Below are 19,155 nucleotides of genomic sequence, written 5' to 3'. Positions count from 1 at the left end.
GAACAAGACAAACATTCGCTGAATAAAGGTTAGCCAATACAAACATATTATAGAAAACAGTGAATAGACAGGACCCATACGTGCAAAACGAATCGAGTATTCAAGAATATAAAGTTAGTTATATAACGAGGAGTTGTGTTAACTAAAGAGTCCGCCATTTACCGAATCTTAAAAACACGGGTGGACAATTAAAAATGTTTTCTGACAAAAAAATAACAAGCAAGAACTAATTTTAAACCACGGCAATTTTCATTTTACAATGATCTTCCCTCTCTGTGCTCGCGCACGTTTGTGTGTAGAGAGAGAGAGAAAACGGTGCTTTTAAATGCATAAACTAATGTGCTAGTTTTCATACAAAATAAGTAGGCTATGTAACATAATTAGGTACTTTAGTTAGTATTAACACAATAACGCAACACATATAGGCTACGTTTCTCAACACTGAGAATAAATAAATAAACGCCTGTTTCTCCAGACTCGCTCTTGTAAGTCAGTCACACATCACAGCACTTTCATAATCACTAAGCCATATAGCGATTTCAATTTTATTTAGATTTGTTGTTCAACATTACTTGAGCATTTTATACCCGTTTACCTCAAGGAGTCAGAAGTACCGTGACTGCTGCTGTCCTCGCCTGAGAATTCAGTCACTGAGCCTGCAAGAGTGGAAGGAGGATCGCGCGGGATTTTGTGTTGCTGTCGATTTGCGGTCTCTTTTTATTGATAGGCCGTATGTATTTGTCAATCAACCCCGCTTGCTATTTGGGGAAATGAACCCAGCGATATGATTGGTCAAGCTCTTTCTTTTGCTGGATTTGAGTACTACGCGCGCACAGAGGACTCGCCGGGTTTTTGCGTAGTATAGAGTGACAAATCGTACCAGCGTACTTTGAGGTCAAAATGCGTACTTGGTACGCAAAATGCGTACATGTTGGCAGGTCTGAAATAGTGTTAACCTACCAGATGTTTGGAAAAATACACAATTTAAACAATCTGGAATATTAGCAATAATCCTGAAGAATGGGTGTCAGATGTGTGAATCTAGTGGTAGATGAGCAGGTTAAATATGAGGGATGAAGCAGAGGAGGAGGGGTTTCTCTTCTACACACCGTTTGCATTCACGTCTCTGATATAAAACACAACGCTTTAACAAGAACAGTAAAAAGGAGTCATTGTTTCCTCCGGGAATTTAGGTGTATCCAGTTTGGGCATCATTGGAGATTAATATTAAAGACTAGTTCGTTAAGATAGCAACTAGTATTTGACATTTATATTCCACCAAAAGCTTTTTGATTCATACAGGATTTCCAGAGTCATGGAGTCATGTTTGGTTACAATCATTCTTCTATTGTGTTCAGCAGAAGAAAGAAATTCATACAGGTTTGGAACAACTTGAGGGGCAGAAAATGAGGACAGAATTTTAATTTTTTAGGTGAACTATCCCTTTAGGAAGCAGGTTATGCTGAAACTAAACCTAGAGGCACTTATTTATTTTTAGCATATCTATACAGAGTATAGAGTATAGAGAGTATATTTAAATTTGCTTAGAAAGACAAAGAATGCAGTCCTTACATTAATTACTGATTAAATGTGTTATACATATACATATACCGTCAGAAGTAAAAAGGAGGATTGCAAATGTAAAAACAGTGCTTGCTAAAATAGTTTGACAATTTATGTGAAACTCCTCTAGCTAAGATTACATTTGATGTTTCATGTGAAAACAAAATATACCATCCATTTTATTTACCTTCTGATGTGTTATATTGTATTTATTTTAATCATTTCTAATTGTTCCACTTTCTCCATTAATGAGAACAATATGCTCTTGCCAGGCCTTTGAAAATAAGAAACTTGTTCTTAATTGATATTCCTGGGTGAATACAGGTAAATAATAAATAAATATTCACATAAATAATTCTGTTTTCAAAATACATGCCAATACTGAGATAATACTGAGAAATACACATAATACTAAGAGAAATGCCATCATTACCACCCTTTATGCATAGAAATCTTGTTTATCAACAGAAGCTCATTTATGGTTTTATTTTCAAAGTCTCCACCATGAACACCTCTGCTGGAGTGAGTCAAGCTTCTGTCAAAATAGTGATGCCAGTGTCCGTCACTATTTGCTCCAAACCCAAAAACATTAACCTGTGTGAGAGATTGAAAAATTAGGACATCAGTGTTTGCAATGCACTTTCTCAAATCAACATTTAAAAATTAAATGCGTTTGTGCATGTGTATACTTGCTAGTGCTGTAATACAGGAATGATAAGATAACAAACGCTAATCACAACAGCTCTGTGGAAGTTAATATCTCACTGACAATCAAGAGCAAATTTGATGGAACTCATTTTACTATTTACACTTAAAACTTCCTTTAAACCATCAATGTTGACAGCACAGTTTCAGATGGCACATCTACTATATGACACATTCATGATTTCCATTGATTGTCTATTGGAGTTTGCACACTAAATCTGCATATGAATATTTGTAATATGCACTATAAAATGCACTTTAAGATACTCTACCATTCAAAAGCTTGGAGTGAGTAATGTAGGGCTGAGCAAATATGGGTAGAACTCTTTACTGCCCTAGTACTTCAGAAATCCCTTTAAAAAAGGTATACATGTGAATTAAACATGGCACAATGGCCTTCATCATCACAGTATGCTAATGCCTATCTAGTGCGAGGGATTCGTCAATATGCTGATTAAGGACTGTTGGGACACTCCAGACACGGATGGTTCTGTCTGGAGAGACAGAGTCGTTTACACCTCAACATACCTCATCTATACCATTTGCTTCACATGGCATATATGCTTTCAGCTACCTGCTATGCATCTACTAGTGTTTTCTAATTTACTATGTCATGTTTGGTCTCATCTGACAGCTTATAAACTGAACCGAATGGTAGTTTAATTATTGGAGACATTGAAGTATCCTAATGTACAATCTAGGTATTGCTTAAACATGCATTGAGGAGAATATGCTAATGTACTTCTCCCCCTCTTGATCAACACCCATTTCCCATATCTTTTGGTTTCCTGTCAGTTGGTTTTGGTGTTGGTATTCGACTCATGCATAACAATGCTTTGCTCAGGATATAAGAAGGAAAGGTAACTGTTGTTCTGGGAGAAAGGCTGTAACCCTGCCACTCCTGCACACCGGTGCGTAACCTCTTAATACAAGAAAGGCTTTATAGCCTCTTCTGCACAACAGTACATTATTTGTTACAAATAAGTTTTCTAAACATGTAACTTAATAAATAACTTTGCCTGCTTTAAAGGTTAAGAATCTTTCCTTTTGTAACTGATAATGTTGAAAGCTAAATTGATTGTAACTTTCATCATCTAAACGTTCAGGTTAAATCCTACGTTTTCCTATCAATTCAAAGAAAGACTTTTACCTTTAATGAATAAGATGTAAAAAATAACAGCAACTTTAATGGAGTCAGATTACTTATATTGTAGTCAGATAAATAACTAAATCATGCACGTCATCCTTCAACTGCTTTTTGTTTCCGATTATTGGTTCAAAATAGCAGCGTAAGCTTCCAGCCTTACAGTAAGAAATACTTTTCTTCAGCAAGTATGCATTAAACTGATCCAGTGAAAGTAAAGACATTTATAATGTTTCAAATAAATGCTGTTTTTTTCAACATTTTCTTATTTTTATTTATATGATCATGTGTCTAAATGGCATGTAAAACCAAAGCAAACTGTGGTTTGTCTTTTATGCAAATCAGATCAGAGACAACATTGGAGGAATTGAAATAAGAGACGAAACTTACCTGATCACAGATGTGCAGGGCAAATATTAATGTAAGGAAGCCAGTAGAAGGATATTTGCCATGTTTCTCTAGCCAGCTCTCATAGACGTATTTCATGAACGCAGGATGGATGATCATTACCTTGAAGAATAATCAAAATAATTATGCAATACAGTCTTAAAAACACAGGTTCTTTATTGGCATCAATGGTTCCATGAAGAACCTTTCCATTGCACAAAAGGTTCTTTATAGTGGAAGAAGGTTCTGTGGATTTTTAAAATGTTTTTTACACTAAGAAAAAATGATTCTTTTAAGAACTCAAAATGTTTCTTCTATGGAATCGCTGTGAAAACCCACTTTTATTCCTAAAGAGTGTACACTTCAGGTAATTCTGATTAATCATGCTTATTTTAAAGACATTTGTTAAGAAAAACTATTCAGATCATTATGTGAATGTTGAAAGATATAAATATGATTCTTACCTTGTCTCTGTCTGCATTTACTGTAGGTCTCACTCTAATATAAGTGCTGAGGAACAAAGATTCACTGCATTAAGATAATTGCCATGAAATGTGAAAGATGCATGTCTGGAAGCTTTTAAATAATCCTTCAAGTGTGTATTGATGAAATAATTGTACCTTGTGATGTGTCTAGTGGTGAAGACACTGATGAGCCAGCGCATGTCTGTAATCTTAAAGGGCAGAAACACCAGATGAGTGGAGTTATCCACATCCACAGCGCTCTCGGGATACAGAATCCGGTGAGTGGTCTTAGATCCCACATCATTCTCGAAACCCTTTGTCGGACCCTTATTTATCCTGAGTTAAGAGCATTTTTAACAATCATCTTTGGTCATATGCATTGTCGAGACTTCAAAATAGAAAATAACTTACCTTATGACAAAGTCATGGCTGTCTATTAGTTGACCATAGTGGGATCCCAGGAGGTTCCCAGAATTTCCCACCACAGCACAGGTTCTGCAGCGATCTGGACCAGCATCTGAATAGTGTTCTTCATCGGGGAACAGAGAAAACAATGTGTCCACCACATCTGTGTAGGTGACTTTAGAGGATTCAGATTGTAGACCCTATACGAACGTTAAAACACATGAACGGGTTTAAGAGCTTTCAGAAAAAGAAAAAAAAAAGCGTTCACTGGGAAAAGTAATATTTCAAAAACACTGTTGGACTTTGTTGATATTTGAAATCAACTCAAACAAACGCACCCCTCTCTTCATTGCTCCGCCTCCAAAACACACCCTCCAATGTCCTCCTTCAAATCTCCCTCTAGCTCGTTCTCTCTCCTCAACTGTCATACACCCCCTAATGCTGATTGGCTACAAGTTTGTTGTTGGTATCAGCTGACTAACTTCCAAACAGTGTTTGTTAAATATGGTTAAGGTTTGTGATGCACCAGCTGTCAGATTCTTGTTTTTGACACTGGGATTCTTATGAAGTCTGTACCGAGACGCAAACCAGCTGTTTAAACTGGATGCATCGAAGTGAACATTCTTTCGCTCTTGCTGTTGTCGGCAGACTAAAGCGTGTGGAGTGTCAGAAACTGAACATGCATACTGTATCCAGTGCAGGCAGTGTCAGTGATTATACAGCCTGATCTCCTTGTTAAAGCATAGATATTAATACGTAACTTTCAAAGACACAAAACGTAAATTTTTGTACGTTTGGATAGGTGCTGAAACGTACAATACGGACGTACTGGCAGCATGTAAACGGAGCATAATTGCATTTTTACAGCAAAAAACATCAAGCATTTACGAATCTTTCATGTCATGAAGACATATGTGTAATTTCCCTTTTATCATTTTATTGATAAATGTAAGATCCCTAAACCCCACCCTAAACCTAAACATACCCATTTTATTCAGAATATTAAAAGGTTGAATCTAGCCTAAAGTTCGTTCAAGCTGTTTTTTGTCTAAAATGAATTAGAGAACAGTCAGGAATTCTGACTGTGCATTTAACTCTTTTCTATTTATGGCCTATGTTGTGTTATGTAAATAGAGAATATAATAGTAGTTGCTTAATATCTTTATAATAAATGCATCAAAACTATCATATTGTATCATTTGTCTGATGATGTTCAATTATCCATGTTTCATCAATCCATAACCATGAGAATTACTAACTTAAGAAGATTTTACTATTCCACACTAACCAATTGACTTTGGCCTTTTCATATACCTTTTTTTTTAGCCTATCATATAGGCTTTTCAGTGTCCCACACTGGACACAACTGTCCCACATTAGGCATCTTGCAGATTGTCTCAAATGCACTAAAAGCACTAATATGTCTATAATTTATTTTCTTCCCCACATTAGGGCAATTCATTTACCTTCCACCATCTGTCGACATCTGTCCTCAACATACTGTTTCTCTTGTTCATCAGAGGCGGAACTGTGGGGTTGAATCGCTTGAAGAACCAATCATCATCGCTCAGATCCTGGACACATTTATCACAAGCACACAGACCTCCTTTGGTGGAATCAATAGGTGTTTTGAGTACAGTATAAATCACCGCGTTTTGGAGGAACATAAGAAAGATGATAAAACAGAAGAGTGCTGTGATGTACAGAGATCTCCGTTTAGTGAAGGAAACCATGTTTTCAGCTGGTTGAAGAGGGTTTCAAATCCTACAGCCAAGAAGAGAACAAATATATTAGTGTTCCACTCCACTCAGACCCTCACAAAGATAACTCTACAAGTACACATATACAGAGAAAACAACTGAAGATTGTATTACATCTAAAATAGAAAAACTGCATTATAGTATTATTACTGAAGAGTCGTTTTGTAGTATGTAACAAAGGGAGAAACTAATATTAATTAAAAAGAAATAGCGTTAACCTACCAGTTTGGGAAAAATCACAAATTTTAAACAATCTGGAACAATAGCATTAACCCTGAAGAATGGGTGTCAGATGTGTGAATCTAGTGGTAGATGATCAGGTTAAATATGAGGGATGAAGCAGAGGAGGAGCGGTTTCTCTTCTTCACACCTCATGATCATTTACAACACTGTTTGCATTCACGTCTCTCCCATATAAAACACAACGCTTTAACAAAGAACTGTCAAAAGGAGTCATTGTTTCTCCCCAGGAATTTGGGTGGATCCAGTTTGGGCATCATTGGAGAATAATATTAATGACTAGTTTGTTAAGGTAACAACTACAGAGTATTTGATATTTCTATGCCACCAAAAGCTTTTTAATTCATACAGGGTTCCCAGAGTCATGGAAAACCTTAAAACCTGGAATTATAAGGGGATTTTAAAATTTTCCTGATGATTTCTGAGCCTGGAAATTTCATGGACATTAATACAATCTTAAAGCCATTGACTATAGCAAATTAATATTTCTACAATAATACTAAGCCATATATATTAATTTGTGTCAAAATTGCTCTTTGTAAGTGCAAAATCTCTTTTTTTCTGATGATAAACAAATCATGAACAAACAGAAAAGTAATGAAAAATCATTGGTCAAAAGGTTAGGAAACTATTTTCATATTTTGTGATGAATTTTTTTTTTTTTTTTTTTTTTAAATCTGTTTACATATTCATATAGGCTACTAAACATTTTCAAATTCAAAAAAAGTTTACATTTTCAACTTCATGATTTTATTTTATTCTTCTGTGCTATAATGACATGAACTTTACATTTGAATTGGGCAATATTTTGTCTTCGACATTGTATTCAATAGAACAAATAAGAATGTTTCCAGACATGATTATAGATAGGGCACCACGTCACCAGAGATTATGTTCATCATTGCAACACCAACAATTGCCAAAAGGAAATGATTCATGTTTATTTTAAGCATTAGATCAGTTTTGTCATACAGGGAAATTATTGTTTTTTTTTTGTTTTTTGTTTTTTTTTATGGGTTTTTGTTAAGCAGGTTATGCTGAAATCAAAAAACAGAGGCACCTTTATATTTTACAGTGTGGCAAATAGGTGTCATGTGGACTGTGAGGGGAAAAACAAAACAAATGCCCATGCATAGATTTTTGATTTATGGCCTTTGTGGATGTGGCCTGAGATACACATTCATTAATATGTGAAACAGTTCCATTACCATAATCATATACCGTTTAAAAAAAAAAAAGTGTCAGTATCCAGGACACGAAGTCAAGTCATTGTATGTATATCAAAAACATCAACAAATTCTAAATGTCTCAGAGTTTGTATCATTACTACATAGAAAAGACAAGTTGTTTGATTACATAGGCTAGCTTCTTAGAAAATAAATATAAATCATATTCTTTTGAATTTGCTAACAATAGAAAGAATAGGTTAGCCTACAAAATATCAAAGCACTGAGTACTGGATTAGTTTTGCAAACAATGTTTGAGTTGGTTATTAACAGAGGTGGAAATACCTGTATGTCATAAAATGTTAGCCAGAACATGCTAGCAAGGGGGACATTCTAAAACACTTAAAGGGTTAGTTCACCCAAAAATGAAAATTCTGTCATTTATTACTCACCCTCATGCCGTTCCACACCCGTAAGACCTTCGTTCATCTTCGGAACACCGATGGATCCGTGAGGCCTCCATAAGGAGCAATGACACTTCCTCTCTCAAGATCCATAAAGGTACTAAAAACATATTAAAATTGGTTCATGGGAGTACAGTGGTTCAACATTAATATTATAAAGCAGCGAGAATATTTTTGGAGCACCAAAAAACCCCCAAAATAACGACTTTAGTGATGGCCGATTTCAAAACACTGCTTCATGAAGCATCAGAGCACAGATGAATCAGTGTGTTGAATCTGCTGTTTGGAGCGCCAAAGTCACGTGATTTCAGCCGTTGGGAGTTTGACATGCGATCTGAATCATGATTCGATACACTGATTCATTGTGCTCTGATGCTTCATGAAGCAGTGTTTTGAAATTGGCCATCACTAAAGACGTTATTTTGTTTTTTTTGGCGCTCCAAAAATATTCTTGTCGCTTTATAATATTAATATTGAACCACTGTACTCACATGAACTGATTTAAATGTTTTTAGTACCTTTATGGATCTTGAGAGAGGAAGTGTCATTGCTCCCTATGGAAGCCTCACGGGGCCATCGGATTTCAACTAAAATATCTTAATTTGTGTTCTGAAGATTAACGAAGGTTTTTACGGGTGTGGAACAGCATGAGGGTAAGCAATAAATGACAGAATTTTCAGTTTTGGGTGAACTAACCCTTTAAGGCCCGTTCACACCAAGAAGGATAACTAGACTTGCGTTCACTCCAACGAACGAGAACAGTCTGTTTATTGTAAGATCACGCGCTGTAGTTTCAAAGTGTGTACAACATGCTTTTGCTGTTCTTGTTGCATTTACACGGTTTTAACTTTATGCCCTCAGCATGCTATGTTTCGAGTGAATAGCTAGTGCAGTCGATCTAATCTAACAGTGAATATAGCTGATGAAGACAATATAGTGACAATACAGTAAACACCTTAATAATAAACCATGTAGGCCTACAGAAAAGCAGAGCCCAGAATAGGAAAGCAACACAATTACGTTTTCCTCCTATAGTATAAAGAAAACGCTTAATGTACTACAGTGATATTAAAAGATCTAATTCATATTCTGGGCTCATCTGCTTTTCTGTACATAGTATGGTTTATTATTAAGGCGTTTACTGAGTCTCTGTTTACATCATTGTCTAAAATAAGCCACGTCAAGCGTTCTTTAACAATAAGCATTTTAATGTCCCTCCATAAGGACTCATGGAGGTCACAACATCCCAGATATACTTTCCGGACGGGATTAGATTACTTAGAGGACGTGTTTGCAGATGTTGTGCTGAATTTCAACCCGTTCTCACTCCCGAGGCGTCAAAGATTGAAGCGTGGTCAAGCGCCCCCGGCGTCGCTTGGGAGACGAACTGGGAACTCCATTGCTTTCAATGGGAAACCTTTAGCGTCAAAAACTGACGCGAATTTTATTGGTATGAAATCACGCTGAAGAAGTCTCCTTCAGAACACATCGCAATATTTGGCATCAGTTCGCGTGTGCCAGATGTTGGTAAGCAGTCGTAAATACGCTGTTCTAATATTTGATATAATGTCTTTTCTGTTTGCAGATATTAATCAGATTAACGTTAGCTCCCTCGTGTTCAGTCACTGCATTATTTCTGTCACCTCCGCTGAGGTTTTGCTTTTCATTGCTTTCTATATTAAATGCTAAACTAGGGTGATTAAACACTATCACGTGACGTGCAACAGACCTTCAATCAGTTAAACATTCATATCAGGTTCAAAGTAGTACAAGTGTAGTTTCAAAATGGTAATTGTAGTAGAAGCACGGTAAAAACAACACTTACCATGCTTTTTACCACATTATTGGTAGTTTCAATGTGATATTTGTTGTCAATACAGAGTAACCACAACACTTACCATGCTTTTAATGCCTAATGTAAAATCCAAAAATGGTAAGAGTCAATCAGAACTTTTTTCCTATATATATATATAAATCTATATATTATAAATAATGATATTTTCTTTTGTCTTGTTTCAGGTGAAAAGACCAAAAGGGCATTTTGGAAATGAACAGAGACAGGAAGCTGCAAAGGAAAATATTTGCAGTGGTATGCTTGTGTTGGTTTTAACCCTTTATCAAACATTTTATCAAGCATTTGTTAAATAGTCTCAAAGTCTTCAATTAAAATTAAAGTCAATTCCTGTACATATTTAACACCACATTTGTGAATCAGTTGTGCCCCTTCATGGACAGTCGGACGTCCCACACATGTCAGAAAGTTTATATTAATTCCATTGAATTATTTAAAATGATAACAGATTGGGCCCAAAATGTTCCAATGATACATGATATCTCTCTGCACCTCATAACCTACCTCTGTTTGCATTTGACTGACAAACTAATCAAATATTTAATGTCATGTGACAATAGTCAGTTACACTGCTGATAATGTCCTGCTTGCATGTGAAACATATAAAAAAAAAAAAAAAATGTATATGAATATAGCTTGCCATTAAAGACATACTTTTAATCATGAAAATGCCCACACATCAGTGAACTCATTACGTAAATGCATTTAACATTTAATTGTGCAACACTGCAGAAGAAAATCCTACAGTTATGTATAAATTGACAACTTTATATATATATATATATATATATATATATATATATATATAGTAAAATGACCTTCCTTTCTGTCTTGCAGATTACTTAGTCCTTCTTTTTAAGATCTCTACAATATCAAACTCAACAGCTCTTTTAAGAGCCAACCCTCACAAGAGCTACTAGTGAGTCGCAGCGAATCTTGCCGGGATCAGCCCTTCCCAGGTAAAGTTTCTAGAATATTGAAATCGGTATTTACTCATCAAATGCTCTCCTGAATCGTATGGTAAATTAACTTATTTATAACTGTCTCAATTTGTATGTTTTAAGAACAATAGTAATAGCACATAGAGTATGTAGAGACTTTTCTTGTTTTTCTGTGCAGAGAAGGAAGACCAGTCCTTATATCAAAGCAAGCTCATCAAAGTCCTTTGTTTAGGGCGAGGAAGGAACATGGCCATCTCGTGCCCAAAGAAGACAGAAGTCCATTGGTATGTTTTGTGTTGAGGTAATGCTGTAATATGTAGTACAGAATTTAATGTTGTTCTCTCAAAGGACTATTAAGCTCTTAAAAAGTTCTTTTTTTTTGTTTTTTTGTTTTTTTTTTTGGGGGGGGTTGTGATAAAAAGCAATTAGTTAATAAAAACACATTACATTGTTCCATGGGGTTCTGGGGAGCTTTGGAAGATAAGTTGTGGCATATAATAGGAATGAAATGGTAAATGTTCTTTGAATTTTGTGCAATAACTGGTTTGTTCTTTGGCTTGAAATCAGGCCTTACACTGCACAGACTAAAAACATTGCATTTGTGTTTTAAGAAGTCACAAACTTCAGAAGATTCTGGAGGAAACTGACTAATTTGCAGCCACGGAGGAACACAAGAGGCAGAAACTATGGCCATGGCTGCTTCATGGTAAGTCATGTGCCTATTCTTAATTCTTGCCTTAAAGTTTTTATTGCAGTATTTTAACAATTTTACATTGTACAGGTTATCACTTGGTTTTCGACCAAATTATGCTCTTGAAACAAGGGATAGAGTATGTTGTCTTGAAAGAAATCAAGCATCACTGGCAAAGAGAGCATGCCTTTCTAAAAGACCTTTTAAAACAGGTTGCTGTTAATATGGGTAAAACAGTTTTTGTTCAGTACTTAGCTTACAGTCTGTGCTGCATTATATATATATAATACGTCAATGTGTATATTATGTACTGCTGCAGGAACAGGCAACTCTAGCCCTTTTGCTGTCTCCTTTTTGAGGTGGAGAGTTTACCTCCAACCCTAATCGAGCACATATGAAAATTAACCAAAATCTTCAGGATTACAGTTGTAGACAGGTGAGTTTGAGGTTGGAGCTCAATCTGCAGGACCGTGGAAGCTGAGGGCCAGAGTAGCCCACCACTGCAGAACATGGCTGGCTGGACCTGGCTGTCCATTAAACTACTTAACTTGAATTGTTTTTTTTTTTTTTTGTTTTTTTTTACTTTAAGACCAGGACTGAAGAACGCCTGACAATGGGATGTTAAGACTTCTTCCTCTGATTGAGAAAAAGCTAAACCACATCAGTGATCACATCTTCTGTTCATCAGTTGCACTGTAGAGTACAACTGAACAAACTGTTTAGAAGAAGAAGAACATGAACATGATAGAGATGTGTACAGGGAAGAGCAAGAACCCAGTTTAACTGTGATAATGAATCTTTTAAACTCAATATCAAATCTGTTTTCTGGATCATAGTTGACTGGATGGGAATCTTGAATCTCATTTGTCTTTATGCTACTTTTAACCTTATGCTGTATCCTCCAATAAAGTGTTGTGTAATAAAGTATGGTGAATATAGTTTCCTACCTTTAAAGAATAGGGGAAAAAAATAACATTTTACATTCTCAACTTTAATACAATATCCTTGTGATTATTGTTCACTTTTACTGTAACTAAATGAAAGGCAAATTCAAATAGTTTATGCATATTATAAATATTTAATATTTTCAACAATAAGATGCTTCTATAAAATATATTCACGGGTATGTTACATTTACATTATTCAGGTAGTGATAAAATGATACCATAACCATAGATGTAGTTAAGGTGGACATTTACTATTGTGACCACTGTAATAAAAGGTTTAATGAAGCAAAATGCATTCCATTTTCAAGTCCATCTAAATGTAAAGGTAACAAACTCACAGAATAATATCCAGAATGTCAAGTGTGTAATTTCTGTAATACTCTATCAGCACCAAACAGAATTAAATAAATATTGATTGTTTCCTGAACACTCTCACTATCTTCAATTGTTCAGACAAACACCTGCTATACACACATGCAGAAATATATATTTGACTATTTGCACTGGTGATTCTTTGATAAAGGCAAGAATATGGAAAAAAATAAATTACTATTTTCAATATTGGTTCTGCACGTTTCAAGGAGATCATAAGGAGTCCACGTGAAGACTTTTAAAAACTGTAACAGAGCAAAGGGTGCACCTCCCTGGACACATCCTAAGCATGACCAAACAACACCCAAAGACAGATATGAAGTGGACACCACCAGGAGAATAAAAGGGACAGGGAAGACCAAGGAAGACGTGGAAACTGATGTTTCACGAAGACATGAAGAATGTCGTTGTCCCATGGTGATGTGGAGAAATGTGGCATTTCCATGATTAAAAGTATGTCTTTAATAGCAAGCTATATATATATATATATATATATATATATATATATATATATATATATATATATATATATATATATATAAAACATGTTTCACATGCAAGCAGGACATTATCAGCAGTGTAACTGACTATGACAAACTAATCAAATATTTAATGTCATGTGACAAGTCAAATGCAAACAGAGGTAGGTTATGAGGTGCGGAGAGATATCATGTATCATTGGAACATTTTGGGCCCAATCTGTTATCATTTTAAATAATTCAATGGAATTGATATCAACTTTCTGACATGTGTGGGACGTCCGACTGCCCAAGAAGGGGCACAACTGATTCACAAATGTGGTGTTAAATATGTACAGGAATTGACTTTAATTTTAATTGAAGACTTTGAAACTATTTAACAAATGCTTGATAACATGTTTGATAAAGGGTTAAAACCAACACATACCACTGCAAATATTTGCCTTTGCAGCTTCCTGTCTCGTTTCAGGTGAAAAGACCAAAAGGGCCTTTTGGAAATGAACAAAGAGAAAAGAAAATATCATTATTTATAATATATAGATTTATAATATATATAGATTTATAAATTTATATATATTATAAATCTATATATTATAAATAATGATATTTAAAAGCATGATAAGTGTTGTGGTTACTCTGTATTGACAACAAATATCACATTGAAATTACAAATAATGTGGTAAAAAGCATGGTAAGTGTTGTTTTTACCGTGCTTCTACTACAATTACCATTTTGAAACTACACTTGTACTACTTTGAACCTGATATGAATAAGTTTAACTGATTGAAGGTCTGTCGCACGTCACGTGACAGTTTTTAATCACCCTAGTTTAGCATTTAATATAGAAAGCAATGAAAAGCAAAACCTCAGCGGAGGTGACAGAAATAATGCAGTAACTGAACACGAGGGAGCTAACGTTAATCTGATTAATATCTGCAAACAGAAAAGACATTATATCAAATATTAGAACAGCGTATTTACGACTGCTTACCAACATCTGGCACACGTGAACTGATGCCAAATATTGCGATGTGTTCTGAAGGAGACTTCTTCAGAGAAAGAGATTTCATACCAATAAAATTCACGTCAGTTTTTGACAAGTTATTTGCTTATACTTAGAGCAAAACTGCTTTCTGACCACCCAAACCTTTTCTGTGGATTAGTAGAATACAGTTAGATGGTATTCAGGCTAAATATTTTTGCAAGCAAAGTATATTGGTAATATTTCATCATAATACTGAAGGGCCTTGTTTCATATTTTAAGATATGCTAGTGCAAGCGGTTTTCAGTTAAAACAGCTCAAATATGCATTTTAGTCTGGGATTATAAGCTTAAAGAAAAAGTTCACCCAAAAATGAACCTGTAAGTGTTTCTTTTTTCTGTTGAACACAAAAGATGATATTTTAAACAATGCTGGTAACCAGACAGTTGACGGTAGACATTGACTTCCATAATAGGAAAAAAATACTATGGAAGTCAAAATTATTTTGTGCTCAACAGAAGAAAACACTCACACAGGTTTGGAACAAAATGAGGGTGAGTAAATTGTGATAAAGTTTTAGTTTTTAGGTGAACTAAACCATTAAGCCTTGTCTGGGAAACCGAGGGAGTATATTTTATTAGTGCCCAATTTGTTTTTGAAGGGTCCTTAAAAGCCATCAATGTTATGAAACTGAACCAGCCGAGCAAACATCATTGAGATAAATGTTAATGTCAGCACAAAATATGACATTTATGGAATTAGTTTTAGCATGGTGGAAATGATCCACAGTAGACTGACCATGTAGTAACTCAAGTGAATATGCTCTAGGCCTGTTGTCTGGCAGATGACATGCAGAGGATCTTTAACAAGTAATGTACTATTTATACACTTTGCAGAAGCCTTTGTGAATGTGTGCTGTTATTATGTGCTGACCTGATTCTGGATCAGTATGAGCATTTGCGTGGCTAGACATCTGATCAACCTCTAGATGTCTGGTCACATCTCACCTCTCCCTTTATACCAATCACATCAATTTAGCAATGATTGCTAGCAGCTGTTGATGTTGAAGTTGAATATAAAGGGTTTAAGACATTGATTTTCCAAAAAACAAAAAGATAAACAAAGAAACATTTTGATGTAAAAAGAAGAAACATTTCAGTTTTGGAATTATCTAGGTCACAAAGCAAATAATAAGTGACTAGGGTATGCTTCGACGTCACTTTCCCGCCGAAACGCGCTCCCTCAGCTGGCAAAAAGAACCTGCTGTGTGACTGTATTTAATAGGAAAAACTGCGAAAACGCGAGTAAAACAAACGAATTACACTAAAGGTTGGACTCGAAAGTGTTTCTTACAATTTGTCAAATAAACCTAATCCATGGATTTTGACGTGCAGCCAGTAGGCCTACTCGTGTTTCCTGACATTTACATGTGCCTGATTTCGACGCCGGAGAAACACATATGCCTGTGAATATTTTATATAACTACAATATCGGTAGGTTTAAATCCGAGTAATCACTTATATCAATGTTATATCGTCATATTGTCCAGCCCTGAAACGTATAGTAGTATAGTTATATAGTATAGTTAGTATAGTAAACGTATAGTTTTTCTCAGTGTTTATTTAACAACACCCAATTAGGCTATGCAGAATTTAGGATGGTAAATATTCAATTTAATTGTCAACACAATATATTACAATTCAATACGGTATGATTTTACCTCAAAATCCAAAAATTTGACACAAAATGATAAATCCATGTTTCTCTGCTGGAGTCCAGTTGTTTCTGTGAATTGCAGTGAGTTTCTTTTTTTCTGTAGCTTTCGGCAGTTTTTAAATGTATACCTCAGGTTTTGCGTCAAAGCTATTTGTACAGTCAATCACAAAGCTCTTTTCCGTTTTGGATGTGTTTTTCGGGGCATTCACGCTGGAAACCAATGCTGCCACTCAGTCTTTCTGCCACTCAGTGGGCGTGACTGCAGTCATAACGGTCGACGGTGACGTCACGACTGAAGTTCACAGTGAACAGAGTGTGTCTGTGACCACTAGAGGACAGTGTGAGCTTAGTGATACATTGATACAGAATGTCGTTTTTCTTACTTTTTCTTTCTTACAGGGAAAGTTTCGGCCTGTCCTCGTTCGTTTTATGGGAAACTATAGCCTACTATTAACATACATTTTATAAAACTGACCACTACTTTACTATTACTTATATTTTTTATTTTTAAATTATATTTATTTTACATAAATATCGCCGTCAGCTCGTCCAGGGTGAACACGGTTTGTTTGTGAATGTGACGTTCGGCATAAGCCTATTTTAAGCCGGGTATCATTGGTTTGATGCTACAAAAGAAAAATTCAAAGGGGTGGAGTTGATGACCAGTGGCATGATTTATTTTAAGTTCTGTCATGACTGAAGGATGTGTTTTGTATGCGGATGTGACACATTTGGGAAGTTGACAAATACAAAAAAATGTTGTTTTTGTAAAACGCCTCTTTTTAAAAAAATAAAATAAAAAATGTAAAAAAATACATGGCCAATATTTAAGTAGTGTGAAGTCTGATGTTTGAGAAAATATAAGGGGTCACTAACTTGATCAATTCTTTTACAGTTTTTTTTTTTTTTTTTATTGTTGAAAATTTTACAGAACTGTACCATAAATGTGTCCTAAACTCTTAATAACATACAAATAGCATGAGGGAGATTCTTTATTGTTAGACACTTATATATTTTAATATAATGCTATTTATTTAATATAAAATTATAAATAACATTACTCTTTCCTCATGACTTGTTGGACATTTTCAATAAATACAAGACAAACGTTGCTGTCATCCTTTCAAAACTGCTGAAAATGATACCATTTGAAGAGGAGTGATGATTATATCTCCCCTATTTCAATACTCAACTGTTCTTAAAAAGTAATTAAAATAAAATATATTTAGATAAAAACAAATCTGTGGTTCTTTTGTGTCACACCACAGGACATTCTCACACTAAAGGACAAAAATGGTAGTGCATTAAAGAGAGAGAGGGGTATTACATTCAATTATTTCTTATGTAACTTTGAATGTGTCAAAGAATAAAGAAAATTGAATTTTGATACAAACAATATCAATGTTTATATATATATATATATATATATATATATATATATCAACAAAATGTAATGTGACTCCTTGACAGAGCAAATATCTTTGAAACTTTAACACCCCAAAATCTTTTGTAATGTAATTAATTTGTTTGTTAAAGAAGAAATAACATTTCATTTTGTTACATCAACCACCATGCTTTTTTTTGCGTCAGGATCTCCTCCCTTCTGTGCGGATTCCTGTTGATTTTCTCTCTTTACTTACTTATCCTCTCCCTTCCACTCCCTCCCTCAGTTCTTTCTGCTCAGAAACAAATTATCACATTTTATACTTATTTTCATGACATTTTATAACAGTAAACATTTTCAGCAAAACATCATTTAATGTAATTATTGCTTTTAAGAACACTGAAAATGATCAAAAAAAGGAGTTGAACAAATCTTATTTAAAATGCTTCTTAAAGAGACCTTGTCATTATCTTTCAGACCATAGGACGTTTCAGCTTTTGAGTCATTTAATAACCTTGCTATTCATAGCTAACCTGTCATTAGCAGTTAGCAAGACAAAATTGCATAATGTCCCATGATTATGTAGTTTAATATACATTTTTAATTTAAAAAAAAATAATAATAATAATGTAGGGGTATCACACCAAAAGACAACAAACTAACACTTTTATAGTGGTTTCAAACAAGTTAAATATTTGAACAATTCTGAGACAAAAACTAACCATGTGCAAATGTCATGGGCTTCACAGGGGGCTTCCATAGACTGTAAAAAAAGATGGACGACGCGACGTCGCTTCCTTCCATTGTATTGAACTGAAGCCAAAATGGGCTGATGAATGGGCGCTGACACGTTACGCAATACGTTAAAAAAAAAAAAGTTTGGAGCCTGGGCATGCGCAGAAGGAATCGTCAGTTGAGCCGGAGGCGGAGTCGCGATAACAAACTTCCGCCCAGACGACTGCGTCATCATTCATGTATTTTAAATAGACTATAAAAATTATACACAATTTAAAAGTCTACCTAGAAAATAATAGGCTATTCTGTTTCTAGAGCAATAATATTTTTGAAACAGCAAATTCAGTAGATAAAATCAATATAATATGCCACTAGAAACAACTCTAAATCGTCAGAAACGGTCCTGCCATTTTAAATCAAGTTCAACTAACGTTATAGGAGATCGATTGCTGTAATTAGAGTAAGCTATCATTAGTTTTGTCCTGCTAATTATTATTTTATACCTATAAAAATAATACGTAACTGCCAGATAACGATCACCTGCTTTTTCCCGACATGGTTAACATTAGGTGTGTTATCTTAACTAATAACATTTATTAATTGGATTATAACGCCCATATTTGATGTTACAGAAAAAAAGTTCAGTGATCCGTCAGATCCTGTAGGTCGGTTTGTACAGTTTACTGCTGAACAACTCATTTTGTTGGTGTTAATGACAAATAAATCGAAAATTAACAGTTAGGTAATACATCTTCAAT

At 34.9% G+C, this 19,155-nt stretch overlaps 1 protein-coding gene across 1 annotated transcript; it reads right to left on the bottom strand.

Moving 5' to 3' along the window:
• Positions 1-1,992: 1,992 nt before the first annotated feature.
• Positions 1,993-6,401, bottom strand: st3gal1 (ST3 beta-galactoside alpha-2,3-sialyltransferase 1). Its single transcript, XM_067361668.1, has 6 exons — positions 6,135-6,401; positions 4,675-4,868; positions 4,420-4,599; positions 4,264-4,309; positions 3,803-3,922; positions 1,993-2,157 (listed from the first exon to the last, which is right to left on the bottom strand). The coding sequence occupies exons 1-6, from the start codon at positions 6,399-6,401 to the stop codon at positions 1,993-1,995; spliced, it is 972 nt and encodes a 323-aa protein (XP_067217769.1).
• Positions 6,402-19,155: the final 12,754 nt, after the last annotated feature.

This window comes from Chanodichthys erythropterus, chromosome 15 (assembly GCF_024489055.1).
Source record: "Chanodichthys erythropterus isolate Z2021 chromosome 15, ASM2448905v1, whole genome shotgun sequence".
Taxonomy (NCBI): Eukaryota; Metazoa; Chordata; class Actinopteri; order Cypriniformes; family Xenocyprididae; genus Chanodichthys; species Chanodichthys erythropterus.
The sequence above is the reverse complement of the archived record's forward strand: the minus strand, read 5'-3'. Positions and strand labels throughout refer to the sequence as shown.

Bases quoted from the DNA above. Each gene is read 5' to 3' on its own strand.
- st3gal1 (XM_067361668.1), bottom strand. From the start codon at position 6,401: ATGGTTTCCTTCACTAAACGGAGATCTCTGTACATCACAGCACTCTTC. The intron at 4,310-4,419 runs GTACAATTATTT...TTTGTTCCTCAG, and splicing joins ACCACTAGACACATCACAAG to CACTTATATTAGAGTGAGAC. The intron at 3,923-4,263 runs GTAAGAATCATA...TTATTCTTCAAG, and splicing joins TAAATGCAGACAGAGACAAG to GTAATGATCATCCATCCTGC.